Source organism: Oryctolagus cuniculus, chromosome 6 (assembly GCF_964237555.1).
Source record: "Oryctolagus cuniculus chromosome 6, mOryCun1.1, whole genome shotgun sequence".
Lineage (NCBI taxonomy): Eukaryota > Metazoa > Chordata > Mammalia > Lagomorpha > Leporidae > Oryctolagus > Oryctolagus cuniculus.
In genome coordinates this window covers 115,253,245-115,270,226 of record NC_091437.1, presented here as the reverse complement: position 1 = coordinate 115,270,226, position 16,982 = coordinate 115,253,245, and the positions used below count along the sequence as shown (strand labels likewise).

Here is a 16,982-nt window from a genome sequence, read left to right as displayed (position 1 = left end):
CAGGGCACACTTTTTTGCATCCTATTTAAGAAATATTTGTCTAGGGCCAGCACTGTGGCACACTAGGTTAATCCTCTGCCTGTGGCGCTGGCATCCCATATGGGTGCTTGTTCTAGTCCCAGTTGCTCTTCTTCCAGTCCAGCTCTTTGCTGTGGACTGGGAAAACAGAAGATGGTCCAAGTCCTTGGGCCCCTGCCCTGGCGTGGGAGACCAGGAAGTAGCACCTGGCTCCTGGCTTCGGATCGGCATAGCTCCGTCTGTCACGGCCATTTGGGGAGTGAAACAACAGAAGAAAGACCTTTCTCTCTGTCTCTCTCTCTCTCATTGTCCGTAATTCTATCCGTCAAATAAAAAAAAAATAAAATAAAAGAAATATGTGTCTATTTCTCAATCATGTTTTCTTTAAAATTATTTTTATTTTGCTTTCATGTTTAAATATATGATCTATCTGGTATTGATTTTTTTGTATCTGTGTGAGGTAGGGAGTTAATCTTAATTTCTTCTTAGTGTTAATCAGTACCTCCAAGATCAATTATTAGGGAGGGGGAACAAGTTTCTCCATTGCTCTGGAGTACCATCTTGCTAAAATCAAACTATCTTATGTGTGTGGATCTTGTCTTATGTCTTTCTATTCTGATTATTGTGCCAATAGAGCCTAACCTAAAACTATCATTTTATAATTGGTTTTGATATTTTGTAGTATAACCAACCTAGCTTTGTTTTTCAAAATTGCCTTGGCTATTTTTTAATGAGTTATTTTATGAGTTTTCGTTTTTCATATAGGTTTTACAATTTGCCTGTAGATTTCTGCTCAAAAAAATCTTCTAGGAAATTATTGAAGTTGCACAGAATCTATAGATCAATTTTGGGAGAAATGGCATCTTAGTGATTCGTCAACATGGTATATTATCTTTGCATTCATTTATAACTTTTAGAAATTTCTATCAGTGATATATGTAGTGTTTTACATATTTTTGATAAATTTACCATGAAATATTTGATTTTATTGTCATTTTAGTTATTTTATATATGTTATCTTCCATTTATTTCTTGGACTAAAGGTATATTGCTAAATTTTACATCTAGATGTTGTATTCAGTGGACTTATTATAATTCACCTATTAATATGAATAGTTTGATAATAGATCCTTTTTTATGCACACAACTTTGTAATTTGTGACTAATAATTGTCACTTCTGCCTTTCAATCTGCATGCCTTTTGTTTCTTTTTCTCCTTTATTGTATTGACTATAGCATTCAATACCATGTTAAAACTAAGTGGTAAGAGTGTGTGTTTTTCATTCTTGATATCAGGGGAAATATTCAATAATTTATTTAAAGCACAATATAAGCTGTGAGTTTTCTGTAGCTGTTCTTTATTAGATCAGGGATACTCCCCCTACTTATACTTTGCAGAGAGTTTTTTTTAGTTATCGTGAATGGGTGTTGAGTTTTATCACATTTGTTACCTGAAACTATCAAGATGATCATATGATTTTTCTTTTTTAAACAATTACTCTCGTTAATTACATTGTTTTCTCCCCTTAGCATTAATCCATCCTTCTGTTTCTGGAATAAACTCCACTTAGTCATGATTATTTTTCCTATATTACTACTTGATTCAATTTGCTAATTTGTTAGGAATTTTTTCCATCATGTTGATAAAAGATAGGTAAACCAGCCTTTTCAAACATTTTTAAAATTTGACACAAACACACACACACACACACACACACACAGAGTGCTTTTGTCTGCTGGTTCATTCCTCAAATTCCTACAACAGCTAGGGATGGGCCAGGGCCAAAGTTAGGAGCCTGGAAAGCAATCCAGATTTCCCACTAGGGTGGCAGGAATCCAATCACTTGAAGTATCATCACTGTTTCCCAGGGTCTGCATTGGAAGAAGCTGGAGTCAGGATTTAGAGCCAGGAACCAAACCAGAAACTTTGATGTTAGAAGCAAGCTTCTTAATCACTAGGCTAAGTGCTGCCCCTCAGATCAGTTTTTAAGACGATATTGTTTTTCCTGTTAAAGAATTTTTGAAAACGTAGAGATTGTACAATCACAAGTGGTGCTTGTGGTACTCTCAAGTATCTGGCACTGTGCAGTCTGCAGAACAGATTAGTTTTGAAGGTGGGTGGTGATGGGTTAGAAGGGTACTTGTGTATTAGGAGGAGACTTTAAACCAATTTGGGACAGGAAGAAACAGTAAGGAGTGGTGGACTATCCATACTTAGCATATGATTAGATGACAGTGTAATATTATGAAATAGAGAAGTTAGGATAAGTTGACTTTAACATGAAAAAGAAAAGCTGTAACAACTTGACTTTGGGGTGAAATCCTTATCTTTACTGTTACCATTATTATTAAGAGCCATACAAATGATTTTAACTTATGAAATTACAAATTCATGGATCTACATGACTAGTCAGTATTTTAATGTATATTTTAATGTATATGTCTTGCATTAGAGCTATTTTTAAAAATTATTTCCAAAGCAACAGAAGATGGCCCAAGTGTTTGGGCCCCAGTCTCCCACATGGAAGACCCAGATGAAGCTCCAGGTCCCCTTGGGCCTGGCACTGCCCTGGCCTTTGCACTATCTGGGGAGTGAACCAGCAGATGGAACATTTGTCTCTGTTTCGAAAAAGGAGAGGAGAGGAGAGGAGAGGAGGAGAGAAGAGGGGAGGGGAGGAGAGGAGAGAGGAGGGGAGGGGAGGGGGGAGGGAAAGGGGAGAGGAGGGGAGAGGGGAGGGGAGAGGAGAGGAGAGGAGGGGAGGGGAGAGAGGAGAGGAGAGGAGGAGAGGAGAGGAGGAGAGGAGAGGAGAGGAGGAGAGAAGAGGGGAGGGGAGGGGGGAGGGGAGGAGGGAGGGGAGGGAAAGGGAGGGGAGGGGAGAGGAGAGGAGGGGAGGGGAGAGAGGAGAGGAGAGGAAAGGAGAGGAGAGGAGAGGAGGAGAGAAGAGGGGAGGGGAGGGGGGAGGGGAGGAGGGAGGGGAGGGAAAGGGAGGGGAGGGGAGAGGAGAGGAGGGGAGGGGAGGAGAGGGGAGGGGAGGGGAGAGGAGGGGAGGAGAGGGGAGGGGAGGGGAGAGGGGAGGGGAGGGGAGAGGAGAGGAGGGGAGGGGAGGAGAGGGGAGGGGAGGGGAGAGGAGGGGAGGAGAGAAGAGAGGAGAGGAGAGGAGAGGAGGAGAGGAGAGGAGAGGAGGAGAGGAGAGGGGAGGGGGGAGGGGAGGAGGGAGGGGAGGGAAAGGGAGGGGAGGGGAGAGGAGAGGAGGGGAGAGGAGAGGAGGGGAGGGGAGGAGAGGGGAGGGGAGGGGAGAGGAGAGGAGGGGAGGGGAGGGGAGGGGAGGGGAGAGATAAAAGAATAGAAAAGAAAAGAACAGGAAAGAAAGGAAGAAAGAAAGAAAATCTGTCCATTCGTACTCATAAAAAGCAGATAATTTTACAGTCCAAGAGCACTCAAAATGCGATTTGTACTTCATAACGTTTTAATACACGCATTTAATATAGAGTGCGCTGTTCCTTCCCAACCACCAGGTGGCGACGAGGCGCCTCAGTCGCCTCTTCTTCCCTCCGTTTCCGAAGGGGTTAGCGCGGCTCCCGGGAGCGCGCACGTCCCAGAGCTCGTGCGGATTGCCAGGCGCTGAGGCCGTGCACGTCGGCCACGCGGCCGCCGGTCGGCTCCTGGGAGCCGAGAGGGGTCGGGTCCATGTGGAAGCTACTCCCAGCTGCGGGCTCAGCCCGAGGTAAGGGCGGAAAGGAGACGACAGGGGCCCCTTTTCTGGGGCGCGGCTCCCGGGGGAATAAGCTGTGGGAACGTTGCTTCCGGTCCGTTCTCCTAGCCTTCCGGCGCCGCCTCTTCGGGCTGCGGAAGCGGGAAGGAAAGGCGGGAGCTTGGTGTCTGGGAACCGGGCTGCACAGCGACTTTGAAACCGGCTTTATATGGCCCTGTGGCGGAGGCGTGGGGCGGCGACTGCAGACGGCCCTCCCTCGTCCACGGACCGGTTCTCGGTGTCCGGAGCCGTCCTTGGCTTAGAGACCCCGGAAGTGAGCCGTGGCCGCGTGCCTGACGCAACATCTGGGCTTTTAAGCTTTCAGGGTGACAAATAACTGATTTATCCCAGATCAGACGCTCAGACACTGAGGTGGCAACGCCCCTTTGTGAAGAAGCACGTGCAGGGGGAGGCTTACTTCCGGCTTTGTCTCAGAGGCTAAAACTAAGAAAAACAACAGAAAAAGTTTTTGAAAAAGGCAGAGGACTCTTCCATCTAGTGGTTCACTCCCCACCTGCAACACCCAGAACTGGCCAGGCTGAAGCCAGGAACTCAGGGAACCAAGCACTTGAGCCCTCATGTGCTGCCTTAGCAGCAAGCTGGATTGGGGGTGGAGCCTGGACTGAATACAGGCTCTCAGGTGGGCTGCTGGTCTCCCAGGAAGCATCCTAGGGGCTGCACCAAATGCCAACCCCACTTTCTCGTCTCCATTTCTACACTTTCTGTAATAGAAGTTGTTGATTGACTGCCTGCTGTATTGGTTGATGTAAGGGTTAGCCGGTGTGCCCAAGATTGCCTGTTGTCCTCAGGAAGTTTATACTGTGGAGAAAAGGGTCTGTGAAGAGTTTAAATATTGACTGGCTTTATAAGGGAGTATGAAGAAACACCATAAACACTGAACTTGAGCCAACGCAAAGATAGAACATAAAGGATTTAGTTTAGCTCAAGAAATGGTAACCTGAAGCTGGCTCTCAGGGTTCCTTTAGACATGTTACAGGAAAACAGACTTGAGACAAATTCAGTTTGGCACAGTGTACTGGAGAAAATTAGGATTCGTGAATCAGGCAGCACCCTGAGCAGTGGAGGTTCAGAGAACACTACCCAACAACTCAGCCAGGCAGTATGTGTAGACAGAAAGAGGAGGAGAGGTGCAGAAACAGCTTGAAGGGTTACAGCTCAGTGTTTGCTGCCTTTGGGCCAGCTGTGATGAAGCCTTTGCCTTCTGTGTACATGGTCTGATGAGTTGCTGGCCTATGATCGGCTGAGACTCAGCCATCTGTTACAGGAATATACTCCTGGGGGCAAGACATTTTGTACAGTGGGCACGCTGCCACTGGAATACCTGCTTCTCATATGGGAGGGCTTGCATTGGAGCCCTCGCTCCACTCACCATTCCAGCTTCTTGCTAATGTGCCTATGGAGAGGTAGCAGGTGGTGGCTCAGAGAGTTGGGTAACTGCCACCAATGTGGGAGATCCAGTTTCTGTTCTGGGCTCCTGGCTTTTGTGTGGCTCAGCCCTGGCTGTTGCAGGCATTTGGGGAATGAACCAACAGGTGTGTGTGTGTGTGTGTGTGTGTCCTTCTGTCTTCCAAATAGGTAAAATAAAATAAATTATTATTAAAAATACAAAATAAAAATATGCTCTTCAGTTAGTTTGCAGTCTACCACATAGGCAGGGTTAAGCATAATTTATTGTATTTTAGCCAATGGTAACTGAAAGAATATGCATGTAGCACCAGTGGCAGGCATTCTTAGTTTGGGGGTGTCTCATGAACTCTTCCAGAATCAAATAGAAGCTATACACCCAGTGAAAATATGGGTGAATGGAAACAAAATTTCCTTGAAACCCATGCTTGGTTAAGAATCTGTAATGAACATGGTACTTCTGTGACTGCTTAGAATGGAGCTCAGCACTTTCTTGGACTCCTTCCTACTTCCCCTGTCTGCCTTAAGCACCCTACCACTATTTTAATGGAATACTGTGCTCTCAGACTAAACTCCACAAGTCTGAAACATAAATGCTGTTACTGCAATAACTTGTGTTACACCATTTTTTAAAAGCTAATAACCCTTTACTGATTTAAAATACTACTAGTAACATAAAAACAAAATTCTGAAAAATAATAAACGAGCAAGGGCCAGTGCTGTGGTATAGGGTAAGGCCACCACCAGCCATGCCGACATCCCATATGGGCACCTGTTTGAATACCGGCTTCTCCATTTCCAATCCAGCTCTGTGGGCTGGGAAAGCAGTAGAAGATGGCCCAAATCCTTGGGCCCCTGCATCCGCATGGGAAACCCAGAGATCGGCCCAGCTCTGGCCATTGCAGCCATTTGGAGAGTGAACCAGCAGTTGGAAGAACTCTCTCTTTCTCTCTCTCTGCCTTCATCTCTCTGTAACTGCCTTTCATATAAATAAACAAAATCTTTAAAAATAACAGTAATAAACTAGCAGCTGATCTTGACTATCTTGCATTGTTTACTCTGGTCCAATATAATTTTTTATTTTAAGATTTATTTATTTATTTGAAGGGCAGAGAGTTAGAGAAAGAGAGCCAGAGAGACAGAATGAGATCTTCCATCTGCTGGTTCACTCTCCAAATGGCCTCAACAGCTGGAGCTGAGCCTATCCGAAGCCAGGAGCCAGGAGCTTCTTCCAGGTCTCCCTTGTAGGTGCAGGAGCCTAAGTACTTGAGCTCTCTTCAGCTGCTTTCCCAGGCACACTAGCAGGAAGCTGGCACAGAAGTAGAGCTGCTGGGGCTCGAATCCGCACCCTTATGGGCTGCCAACACTGCAGGCAGAGGTTCAACCTATGCCACAGAGCTAGTACAGAGCTAGTAGCCCTTTGACTTTTTTTTTTTTTAACATTTTCACATATTTTCCTGATGAAAATTTGTTTAAGCAAGTTTCTTTCTTTCTTTCTTTCTTTTTTTTTTTTTTTTTTTGGCAGGCAGAGTGGACAGTGAGAGAGACAGAGAGAAAGGTCTTCCTTTGCCGTTGGTTCACCCTCCAATGGCCGCCGCGGCCAGCGCTCTGCAGCCGGCGCACCGCGCTGATCCGATGGCAGGAGCCAGGAGCCAGGTACTTATCCTGGTCTCCCATGGGGTGCAGGGCCCAAGCACTTGGGCCATCCTCCACTGCACTCCCTGGCCACAGCAGAGAGCTGGCCTGGAAGAGGGGCAACCGGGACAGAACCCGGTGCCCCGACCGGGACTAGAACCCGGTGTGCCAGCGCTGCAAGGTAGAGGATTAGCTTAGTGAGCCGCGGTGCCGGCCTAAGCAAGTTTCAAACATAGTATTTTCACTTTGCTTAATAACACATTATATTAATTTGGGAAGGCACTGACTCCTTTCAGTGTTGTTTTCCCTTTAAAAGAAATGGTATAGCTTTCCATTTATTTTGATAATCTTTTGTATGCTTCAGTAAGGCTTTAATAGAAAACATGAGTTTAATTTATGAGGTTGATTAGCATTTTTGATTTTTAAAAACTGTTGTATAAGTTATACAAGTTTCATGTATTTCATATATATAGCTTGAGGAACATACTGATACTTCCCTCTCTCACCCTCCCTCCTGCCCATGCTCCGTCTCTTCCTCCTCCCTCTCACATTCCTTTTCTTAATTTTCACAAAGATCTATTTTCAGTTTGCTTACTGATTGTATAGCTAACCTTACACTTAGTGAAAGAGTTCAACAAATAGTGTGGAAAAAAAAAACAAAAAACAAAAAAACAAAAAAACCCCCTGTTTCTCAATGGAAGAGCCAAGGGCTATAAACAATCATCAAATCTCCAAATGTCTATTTCATCCCAATACATGACATTTCAGGTACTGTTAGTTACCTGGGATCAGGGAAAACATGATAGGTTGATTAACATTTAAATAGCAAAATAAATATTTAAATATTTGTTATGGTTTTATTATATATACTGTACACATACATGTATGTGTGTGTGTCTTTCATTATTTTATTTCTTTTAGGAGAACCGTACAGACTTTTGACTGGTGTTGAGTACATTGTTGGAAGGAAAAACTGTGCCATACTAATTGAAGATGATCAGTCAATCAGTCGAAATCATGCAGTGTTAATTGCTAACTTTCCTGTGACCAACCTGGTATGTTACTAATTTTATTTTGCTAGCTTGTGGTTAGGGAGTTGAAATCACAAAGTACTGTCTTGATGTGAGAGAGAGCTGTTTCAGTATTTATTTTTTGTTTTGGTGATTTAGAAACTTAGAGGAAGTAGGACATATTTATATTTATTTACTTAACAAACATGTAGTAACAAACATGTAGTGAATGTTTACTGTGTGAGAGTCCCTGGGCCCAGCCTGGGAGTGCGGCAGTGATAGACCTTCATGGCTCCTACTCTTAAAGAGGTTATGTGGCTGATGGACACAAATGTTGGATATATAATGAGCTTCCACAGTGGGAATTGATAGGTGATACTAGGGAAGATAGCTGTTGCTTCTGTCCCACAGCGCTTTTGAATGGCTTCAAATGTGTTTGTTAGCTTTAATCATTTTATGGGTGGTAAAAGTGATAAAAATATATAAATGTGCTTAGGATAATGCTGATACTAATAAGCAAGTAAACCATTATTTTGTTGAAATGGTGTGGTTGTATAGTGATAGTTAGGTTTTGTGTCATATATTTTTGGTGTAGAAAAACTTTATTATGGAAATTCTTTCAGAAAAAGTAAAATTATTAATCTACGTCAGAAACTCTAGGTTTTGATCCCTTATTCTCAGTGGACCAGTGGTTACCGTGTGCTTTTCATAATAAAAAAAATAAGGAATGAAACTGTCATGTTATATTTGAAGCAAACAGTTTCAAACCAGTAAATTCTCAGATATGTGAAATGGAAGAATTGGGAAAATCATAACTGCCTTACAGAAATAAACAAAATATGTGTTCTAAGAGACGTAATCCTGGGATTAAGAGACTTCCTTAAGGGAAAATCTTTAAGTTAATTGATGGTTGAGTGCTCATTCTCTGAAGGCACTACCATCTACAGTGGTGGCAGGGTAGCCAGCTGTCTGTTCCTTTTGTCCTATTTGAAAGTTACCAGGCTTTTCTTATGAACCTTCCTCCATGGAAATTGTATGTACTGAGCGGTAAAAGACTTTAAATTATTTGTCAAATTTGCAGAGTCAAACGGATGAAATACCTGTATTGACAATCAAAGATAATTCTAAATATGGTACCTTTGTTAATGAGGAGAAAATGCAGAATAACCTTCCCCGAACTTTGAAGACAGGAGATAGAGTCACCTTTGGAGTGTTTGAAAGTAAATTCAGGTACGGACTTTTTAAATGGTATTAAAATGGATAACTTTATTTAACACTAGTCAAATTTTAAAGGAAAGAGATTAAAGGATTATAAGAAAGCAATATAATTCCTACTTAGCGCAGTAGTCAACTCTGTGCAACATATGGTTAGTGCATTTTGTCAATAATGGGTGGTGTCAAGTGAGTGAAAGTTTGAGTAGTTCCTGTAAGTCATGATAGGAGCTACATTCGCTTGATGCCTCATAAGTTAAAATATAATGTTAATGTTCTCATTGCTTTTTCTTCATTGGGACACAAGACTTAGGGAGTAAGAATTTCATAAGTTAGAAAGTTAGTAACGTGTTAAAATTAAAATATCTGTGTATGATGTAATCTTAAAGTTTTAAAGTATTGTAAGTTGTCCTGTCTGTAACTGTGATGATATAACTTTATTCTCATTCACAGGGTAGAGTATGAGCCTTTGGTTGCATGTTCTTCTTGTTTAGATGTTTCTGGGAAAACTGCTTTAAATCAAGCTGTATTGCAACTTGGAGGACTCACTGTAAACAACTGGACAGAAGAATGCACTCACCTTGTCATGATATCAGTTAAAGTTACCATTAAAGTAGGTTGAATGCCTTGTTACTATGTTAAAATAATTTCTATGAACCTAAGCATAATCACCCACTATATACAGACTATAAAAAATTCACTTTGCTGCTATCAGAACTATTAGTGGCACATTTACATATATGTGCCCCAAGCCTTTTATTTACTATTTAGTCTTAAATGGCTTTTCAGATAACTGGTTTATTATCTGAGAAAAGCAAAAGCACAGTTAGACTTCAGATTTCAATTTGGCATTCTGAAAGATCATTATCTTTTAATCAAGTACTTCCTTACACACAGCATTTTTGTTTTCTAAGAGCTAAGTGACTTAATTCACTGCCAATCCTCAAAGTTAGCATTTCCTATATCTTCTGTAAGATTGTCTTCCTCCAGTCTCTGACACTGTCTCATAATCTCATGCTCTCTTCTTCAGGCCCTAATCACAAAGACTTTTTAAGTTCTTGTAGTTTAATATTAATTTAATATATCCTTATAGTCCTTTTTTATTTTTTTTATTTTTATTTTTTGGACGGGCAGAGTTAGACAGTGAGAGAGAGAGACAGAGAGAAAGGTCTTCCTTCCGTTGTTTCACCCCCTAAATGGCTGCCACGGCCGGCGTGCTGCACCAATCCGAAGCCAGGAGCCAGGTGCTTCCTCCTGGCCTCCCATGGAGGTGCAGGGCCCAAGCACTTGGGCCATCCTCCACTGCACTCCCGGGCCACAGCTGAGAGCTGGACTGGAAGAGGAGCAACCGGGACAGAATCCGGCGCCCCAATCGGGACTAGAACCCGGTGTGCTGACACCTCAGGTGGAGGATTAACCTAGTGAGCCGCGGCGCCGGCCTTACAGTCCTGAGATACATAGATATGTACCTTTCAAAGATGTTGACTATTCATTAAAGCAGTGATATATTTTGATATGTTTTCAGATTTTGCATCTTCATCAGATTTGGTATATCTAAAGGAAATTGAAGAATGGCATTGAGAAATGATTTCCTCTCTCTTTTTTTTAAAGATTTATTTATTTATTTGAAAGAGTTACACAGAGAGAGGAGAGGTAGAGAGAGAGAGGTCTTCCATCCGATGGTTCACTCCCCAATTGGTCGCAACAGCTGGAGCTGTGCCAATCCAAAGCTAGGAGCCAGGAGTTTCTTCCGGGTCTCCCATGTAGGTGCAGGGGCCCAAGGGCTTGGGCCATCCATTGCTTTCCGGGGCCATAGCAGAGATCTGGATTGGAAGTGGAGCAGCCGGGTCTCGAACCAGTGTCCATATGGGATGCTGGCACTTCAGGCCAGGGCATTAACCCGCTGCGCTATAGTGCAGGCTTCGATTTCCTCTCATTTTAAACAAGTTGACTATGCAAAAGATATGTTTTAGGCTGAGAGCTGTAGTGAAAAGCAGCAAATACTTGGATCTCTTTATTTGATGATGCAAAAGTCTTTTAGTATTTAAAATAATTAAATTAGAATATTAACATTAGATTGAGCCTGAAGTTAAACTTGTACCTTGGTGAAGTTACCTCTGAACAAGAATATATCCATCTTGGCAAGTTTGTGAATTTGATTTTAGAGCTTCTGCAGCATGACTAGCTTCTGGACTAATTTATGCCAATAAACTCGCATGTAGTAAATTCATAAATGAGAGTGTCCATTTACAGTAGTTATGCCCCATTATTGTTACCAGAATATTTAAGTGTTAGCATAATCTCCTTTAAAATATTAAGTTACTTAAATGGAATAGGTAATCATACATGTGCTTGGAGGGTCTGAAATAAGGTCAGAGGTGGTTTGATTTTGCCAAGTTTGTGACAGAACTGGGCACTATTCTAGTAACTGGTAAGCTAATAACCACCATTAGAGACAACAGCAGGGAGTGTGGAGCATTCTTTTTCAGTATTTCTGATCAGTTGTGTGCCAAAAAAGAAATGCGTTGTTACATTATTTTTTGGTAGACTATTCAAAAGTATAGTTAGGCTTATGAGTTTTGTTTTTGTTTTGTTTTTTTTTAGGTTATTGATTGTTACAACTAGAAGAAAACATAAAAGAGTATTTAGTTCAACTTTTATTTTTTGATGAGCAAATTGAGGCTTGAAGCAATTAATGCTTTGCCCAGAGACACATGTGTTGGAGTTTACTCAGTCCTATGTTGAATTGCACTTCACTGCTTCGTGTTGGAAGTTAGTTACCTCATTCACGTAGGAAGTTGGTATCTTTCAGACTCTATAGATACCCTAACTCTGATTGCTCCTATTTAGGCAATACTCTGTGTTATTAAAAGCATATGTATATAAACTCTGTAGTTGGATTATTTCCTAGAATATGCTAGATCTTTCTTATTTTCATTTTCATTGCCCACAATAGTATCTTCTAATCTTTTTCAAATTTTGTGGATGTATTTTTCTCCTCTTTATATATATTTACCTTCAACTTTCTTTTTTTTTTTTTTAAGATTTATTTATGTATTTGAAAGTCAGAGTTACACAGAGAGAGAAGGAGAGAGAGAAAGAGAGGTATTCCATCCACTGGTTCACTCCCCAGACGGCTGCAACAACCGGAGCAACACCAATCCAAAACCAGGAGCCAGGAGCTTCCTCCGGGTCTCCCACGTGGGTGCAGGGGCCCAAGGACTTGGGCCATCTTCTACTGCTTTCCCAGGCCACAGCAGAGAGCTGGATCAGAAGTGGAGCAGCCGGGACTCAAACCGGTGCCCATTTGGGATGCCAGCACTGCAGACACCACTATGCCACGGCGCCGGCCCCACCTTGAACTTTCACTCAGCCTAAACAGTTACTCCTTTATCTGCTTTCTTGAAAAGGCTTTATCTTTTTCAGAAAGGCAGTTAGGCTGTAAAGATCTTCTCTGTCACGTTTCTCTCTCTACCTCTCTGTTTAAAAAAAAAAAAAATCATTTTTTTATTTGAGAGGTAAAGTTACAGGCAGAGAGAGAAAGAGTCAGAGAAAAAGGTCTTCCATCTATTGGTTCACGCCCCAAATACCCGCTATAGCCAGAGTTGGGCTGATCTGAAGCCAGGAGCCAGGAGCTTTCTCTGTATCTCCCACGTGAGTACAGGGGCCGAAGCACTTGGGCCATCCTCCAATGTTTTCCCAGGTCAAATGCCGGGAGCTGGATCAGAAGTGGAGCAGCCAGGACATGAACTGGTTCCCATGTGGGACACTAGCACGCAATAGCACCGACCCAAGTTTATCTCCTAATAAGAGTTTTTATCTCTGCAACAAATATGTTAGATTTCTTCAATCCTAAAATATACTCTTAGCATTTTAATGTTTTAAAAATTGGAATACAATTTTAAGATCTTCTTAAGATCTTTTTATGTTTAAAATCTTCTTCTGTTATGTTATTCTACCTACCCAAAAGTAGTTTTTTAAATTACTGTATCAATGGCTTCTGATAATTGATTAGATTGAGGTTTGTGTAGTAACACTGAGCAATGTCCAAATATGAACTTCTATTTTATAGATTGTAACTCCTCTATGAATCTAGAAAAATGAAATAAAGCCATTATAGAAAGGTGTCCTTGTAGTTTATAACTTAAATTTTTCTTTGGAAAAAAGCTATCAAATGAATATATACATTCACATGTTTTCTTCCTTTTTAGACGATTTGTGCACTCATCTGTGGACGTCCTATTGTAAAACCAGAGTATTTTACTGAATTTCTTAAGGCAGTTCAGTCCAAGAAACAGCCTCCACAAATTGAAAGGTATAGTATATGTTTCACATTCACAAGATATCACATACAAAAGATGATAGCATTGACTTTAGGTTAATTCTCTCTTTAATAAATGTTTCAGGATGTGATAGTTGCTGTGTTATAGGTCAGTGTTGTTAATGAAAATTTTTCTGTTAGTATGTAAAGAAAGAGTATCCCAAATTCTTAATTGATTATTTCTTATGTCTGTGAAACAAATGTTAAGAGCTGATGTATTAAGAAAAACAAATGAAGGACAGTAAATGGCCCTGAGGTAGGGTAAGCATTGCTAATGTGCTAGTGCCAAGGTTGTGTGAGAGATACCCCTGGAAGTGGGTGGTGTAGCAACCCACTTCCAGAGCCACAGAATTCTGGGCCAGAATATTGATGGCACTGTGACCTTGGGAATGGAACTTGTTTCTTCTCAGCTTCTGTTACCTCATTTCAAAAACGAAATTAATACCAATACATAGCTGAGTGACTTCAGTAATTAATAATTGCATATATAAAATCCGAGCACATGGCTTGCTATCATCATAGTTGCTTGTTAAAAGAAATGCTTATTGCTGCTAATTGCAACGACATCTGGAAGATTCATAGTAACTTTGCTTTATTTTATTTTGTTAGTGCTCTGTCAGATACATGAACCACCAGACTTGGAGATCGATTTATGGGTATTGTTAATGATGCTTTAAAGCAATATAAATTAGGATTGAGAGGGTATATATTTGGACTTGTTTTTCAGATTGTATGATTAAAATGCTAGGGATTATAAAGTGATAGATGTCTTTAATCAATTATGTAGCACAAGCAGTTGTTTACTCAAAATACATGTTAGTATTTTATAGTCTATCTGGCATAATAGGTTGTATGTTTAAAAGCTTATGTTGTTTCTATGGAAAAGTTTGAAATATTTGAGATGGCTTTATAAAAATGTTATGCAAATTAAGGATTTTACTAGTAATTTTATTTTTTATTAACACATTGTAATGTTACTAATTTTAAACTATTACTATCTGTTATAAGCTATTCTACTTTTATTTTTTAAGGACTATTTATACTTGATACTATATGTCTGCTTTTATAAGTAACCCAAAAAAGAAATCAGATTTTTTCTTTGTCTATAGCTTTCATCTGAGAGGTTTGTTTTATAATCTGAATAACAGATAATGTAATATTTTAGACTCTGGAAAAAGATCCTCAGATTTTAAAACAGATGATTCTTAACTTTTTGAGTCCTAGCCCCTGTGAAAATATGAGAACACTGGTCTCTCCTCAAGAAACTTCACTTATATAAAATGAACTTGCATAATATTTTCAGATTCACATTTCCCCTGAAACCTATCCATGAACCTCTCAGTGGGTCCACAAGTTTTCTAAATAATAAGACTTGCTAGGTAGTAAACCATTGTCAATTCTAGGTTACTTGTCGGTAGGGTGGTCTGGTAAGTTTTCACTATTGGTGATATGTTTTTATGGTCTTGGCATTTTTTTTAGAATTATTTGTTGATACCTTTTCTTACTCAGATTTTCAGGTATGTTTACATTAGCCCATATTTGATAATGGGAACTGATAATCAAATTTTTAATATTATGAAATTACTAAATTTAATACTACTAAATTAAATTAAAACAATAAAAAGTGATCATTTGCTTTAGTAGATTCTGTACCTATTTAGATCCATTTTGATATGCTTGTTGAAGACTAATTTGACTTAGTACTTAATTATTAATAAAAATTACCAATTTAAAAACATAAAAGAGATATAGAATAAATTGTGGTGACTTTTGATTATATAAATATTTTATTTCTGAGAAAAAAACATGATCACTACTCTTGCATTTAAATTAAGAAACATAGTGTAATATTTTTAGCCATGACAGTCATGTTTAATACAGCTACATCTGTACTTTTGCAGTATTTCCAAGAAACAGTGTAATCCAGAGTTACAGCTTCATGTACTTGACATTATCTGCAATGTTTAATTTTCCTGAATTGTCATCAATGTGCCAGTGTAGATGAAATCAGTTTTAGAAGATTTCATTAAAAAAGAGTTCTTAATTTTGATAAACTGTATTCTGATAGAGGAAGTTCATAAAATGTTATCTTAAGTGTAAGGAAATTACCCCTTAGAAAAGAGAGGAATCTGCCTTTATTTGAATTTTTAGAATCTCTCATACTCTGAGTTGTTCTTTCAATTATTTTATGTCAAACAAGTACTGTTTTGGAAGGCACCCTTAGGAGAAGGATCCTTTATGAGTATTCTGCATTTATATACAACTTGTTGGATATACCAAGAAGGCATGGCCCTAATGGCGCTTTACACAGGCTTTTTCTTAGTTACGTTCTCACTGAGAAACCTTGAGGGACAAAGAGCAGGCTTACTTACAGCTTGTTATCAACTGGTGGGAAAAAAACAAACGAAAAAACAAAGCAAACAAACAAACAAAAAAAAACTGGTGGATTCCCAAGGTCAATGTTCCCCTCTCCTGTAACACAAACACTGTACTGTCTTAAGTCATGCCCCGTGGGGCTTGATCAGGGGCGTGACCTTTTAGTAATACCCATGCTGCTTGCTTTTTCTCATACAGGAGTCTGTGTCTTCTGCCAGCATGTGTGAAACTAGAACAAGGTTAACTTAACTAGCTGGTAATCAGATTTCAGACCCAATAGACACATTAATAAGAAACAATCTGTAAATGAACATTTAGGAAGTTTATACTTGTAGAGATTAGCATATGTAATCAATTGAAACCCTGTGCAGTGCATTCTGACACATGTAAGTAAATATTTCTCCTAGATTTAGAACCTCATATTTGCAAGTTGCGGATGCCAGTTTGTCTGACCTTTTACAGATCACCTGAAAAAGCAGTATAGTAACTGGTTTTAGAAATCCTGTACATATGCTTAGAAGACTGATGGAATAAGTAGCTGTGCAGATCCTAGTGAAATAAATAATTGTTGCTTGGAATACAGTTTCCATGGTGAGAATTACACCTGTGTTTGGAAAAATTCTGTATTTTAAAAATATTGAGGGGTCCAGTGCTGTGGTGTAAAGCTGCCAGCTGCAGTGCTGGCATCCCATATGGGCACCAGTTCGAGTCCCTTCTGCTCCACTTCTCATCAAGTTCTCTGTTATGGCCTGGGAAAGCAGTGGAATGACCCAAGTCCTTGGGCCCCTGCACCCACGTGGGAGACCTGGAAGAAGTTCCAGGGTCCTAGCTTTGGATCAGCGCAGCTTCAGCCGTTGTGGCCATTTGAAGAGAAGCAGCAGAAGGAAGATGTTCTGTCTGTCTGTCTCTCTCTCCTTTTCTCCCTGTCTCCCTCTCTGTAACACTGCCTTTCAAATAAATAAATAAATCTTTAAAAAAAAAAATCTTAGAAGCAAAATGATTTTTTGAGGATTAGATGAAGTTTATTGAAGATTAGATAAAGAATTATATACAAGCCATATAATGTGAGTGGGAAAAAGTAACTATTTCTAGATATTCATTTTATAGGAGATGTAAATAATACATGCTGGTTACTAATTAAACATTTTATTTGTAGCTCTTAAAGTTTATGTACAAACAAGTCAAGTATATTTTAATATTTTTATGAGAGAAGTGAGGATCTCTTCCCATATA

General features: G+C 40.1%; 1 protein-coding gene across 5 annotated transcripts in view; it reads left to right on the top strand.

Moving 5' to 3' along the window:
* The first annotated feature begins 3,547 nt into the window (after positions 1–3,547).
* Positions 3,548–16,982, top strand: part of NBN (nibrin) — a 48,827-nt gene continuing 35,392 nt past the window's right edge. For 3 of the 5 annotated variants that reach the window (XM_008255716.4, XM_051844619.2, XM_008255714.4), the window contains exons 1-5: positions 3,548–3,743; positions 7,752–7,885; positions 8,922–9,070; positions 9,506–9,665; positions 13,264–13,367. In XM_008255716.4, coding sequence (XP_008253938.1) covers positions 3,707–3,743; positions 7,752–7,885; positions 8,922–9,070; positions 9,506–9,665; positions 13,264–13,367 — 584 coding nt within the window. In that variant the 5' untranslated portion in view covers positions 3,548–3,706. The remainder of the gene's footprint in view (positions 3,744–7,751; positions 7,886–8,921; positions 9,071–9,505; positions 9,666–13,263; positions 13,368–16,982) is intronic. The other 2 variants (XM_070075845.1, XM_008255717.4) reach the window with 1 other exon arrangement.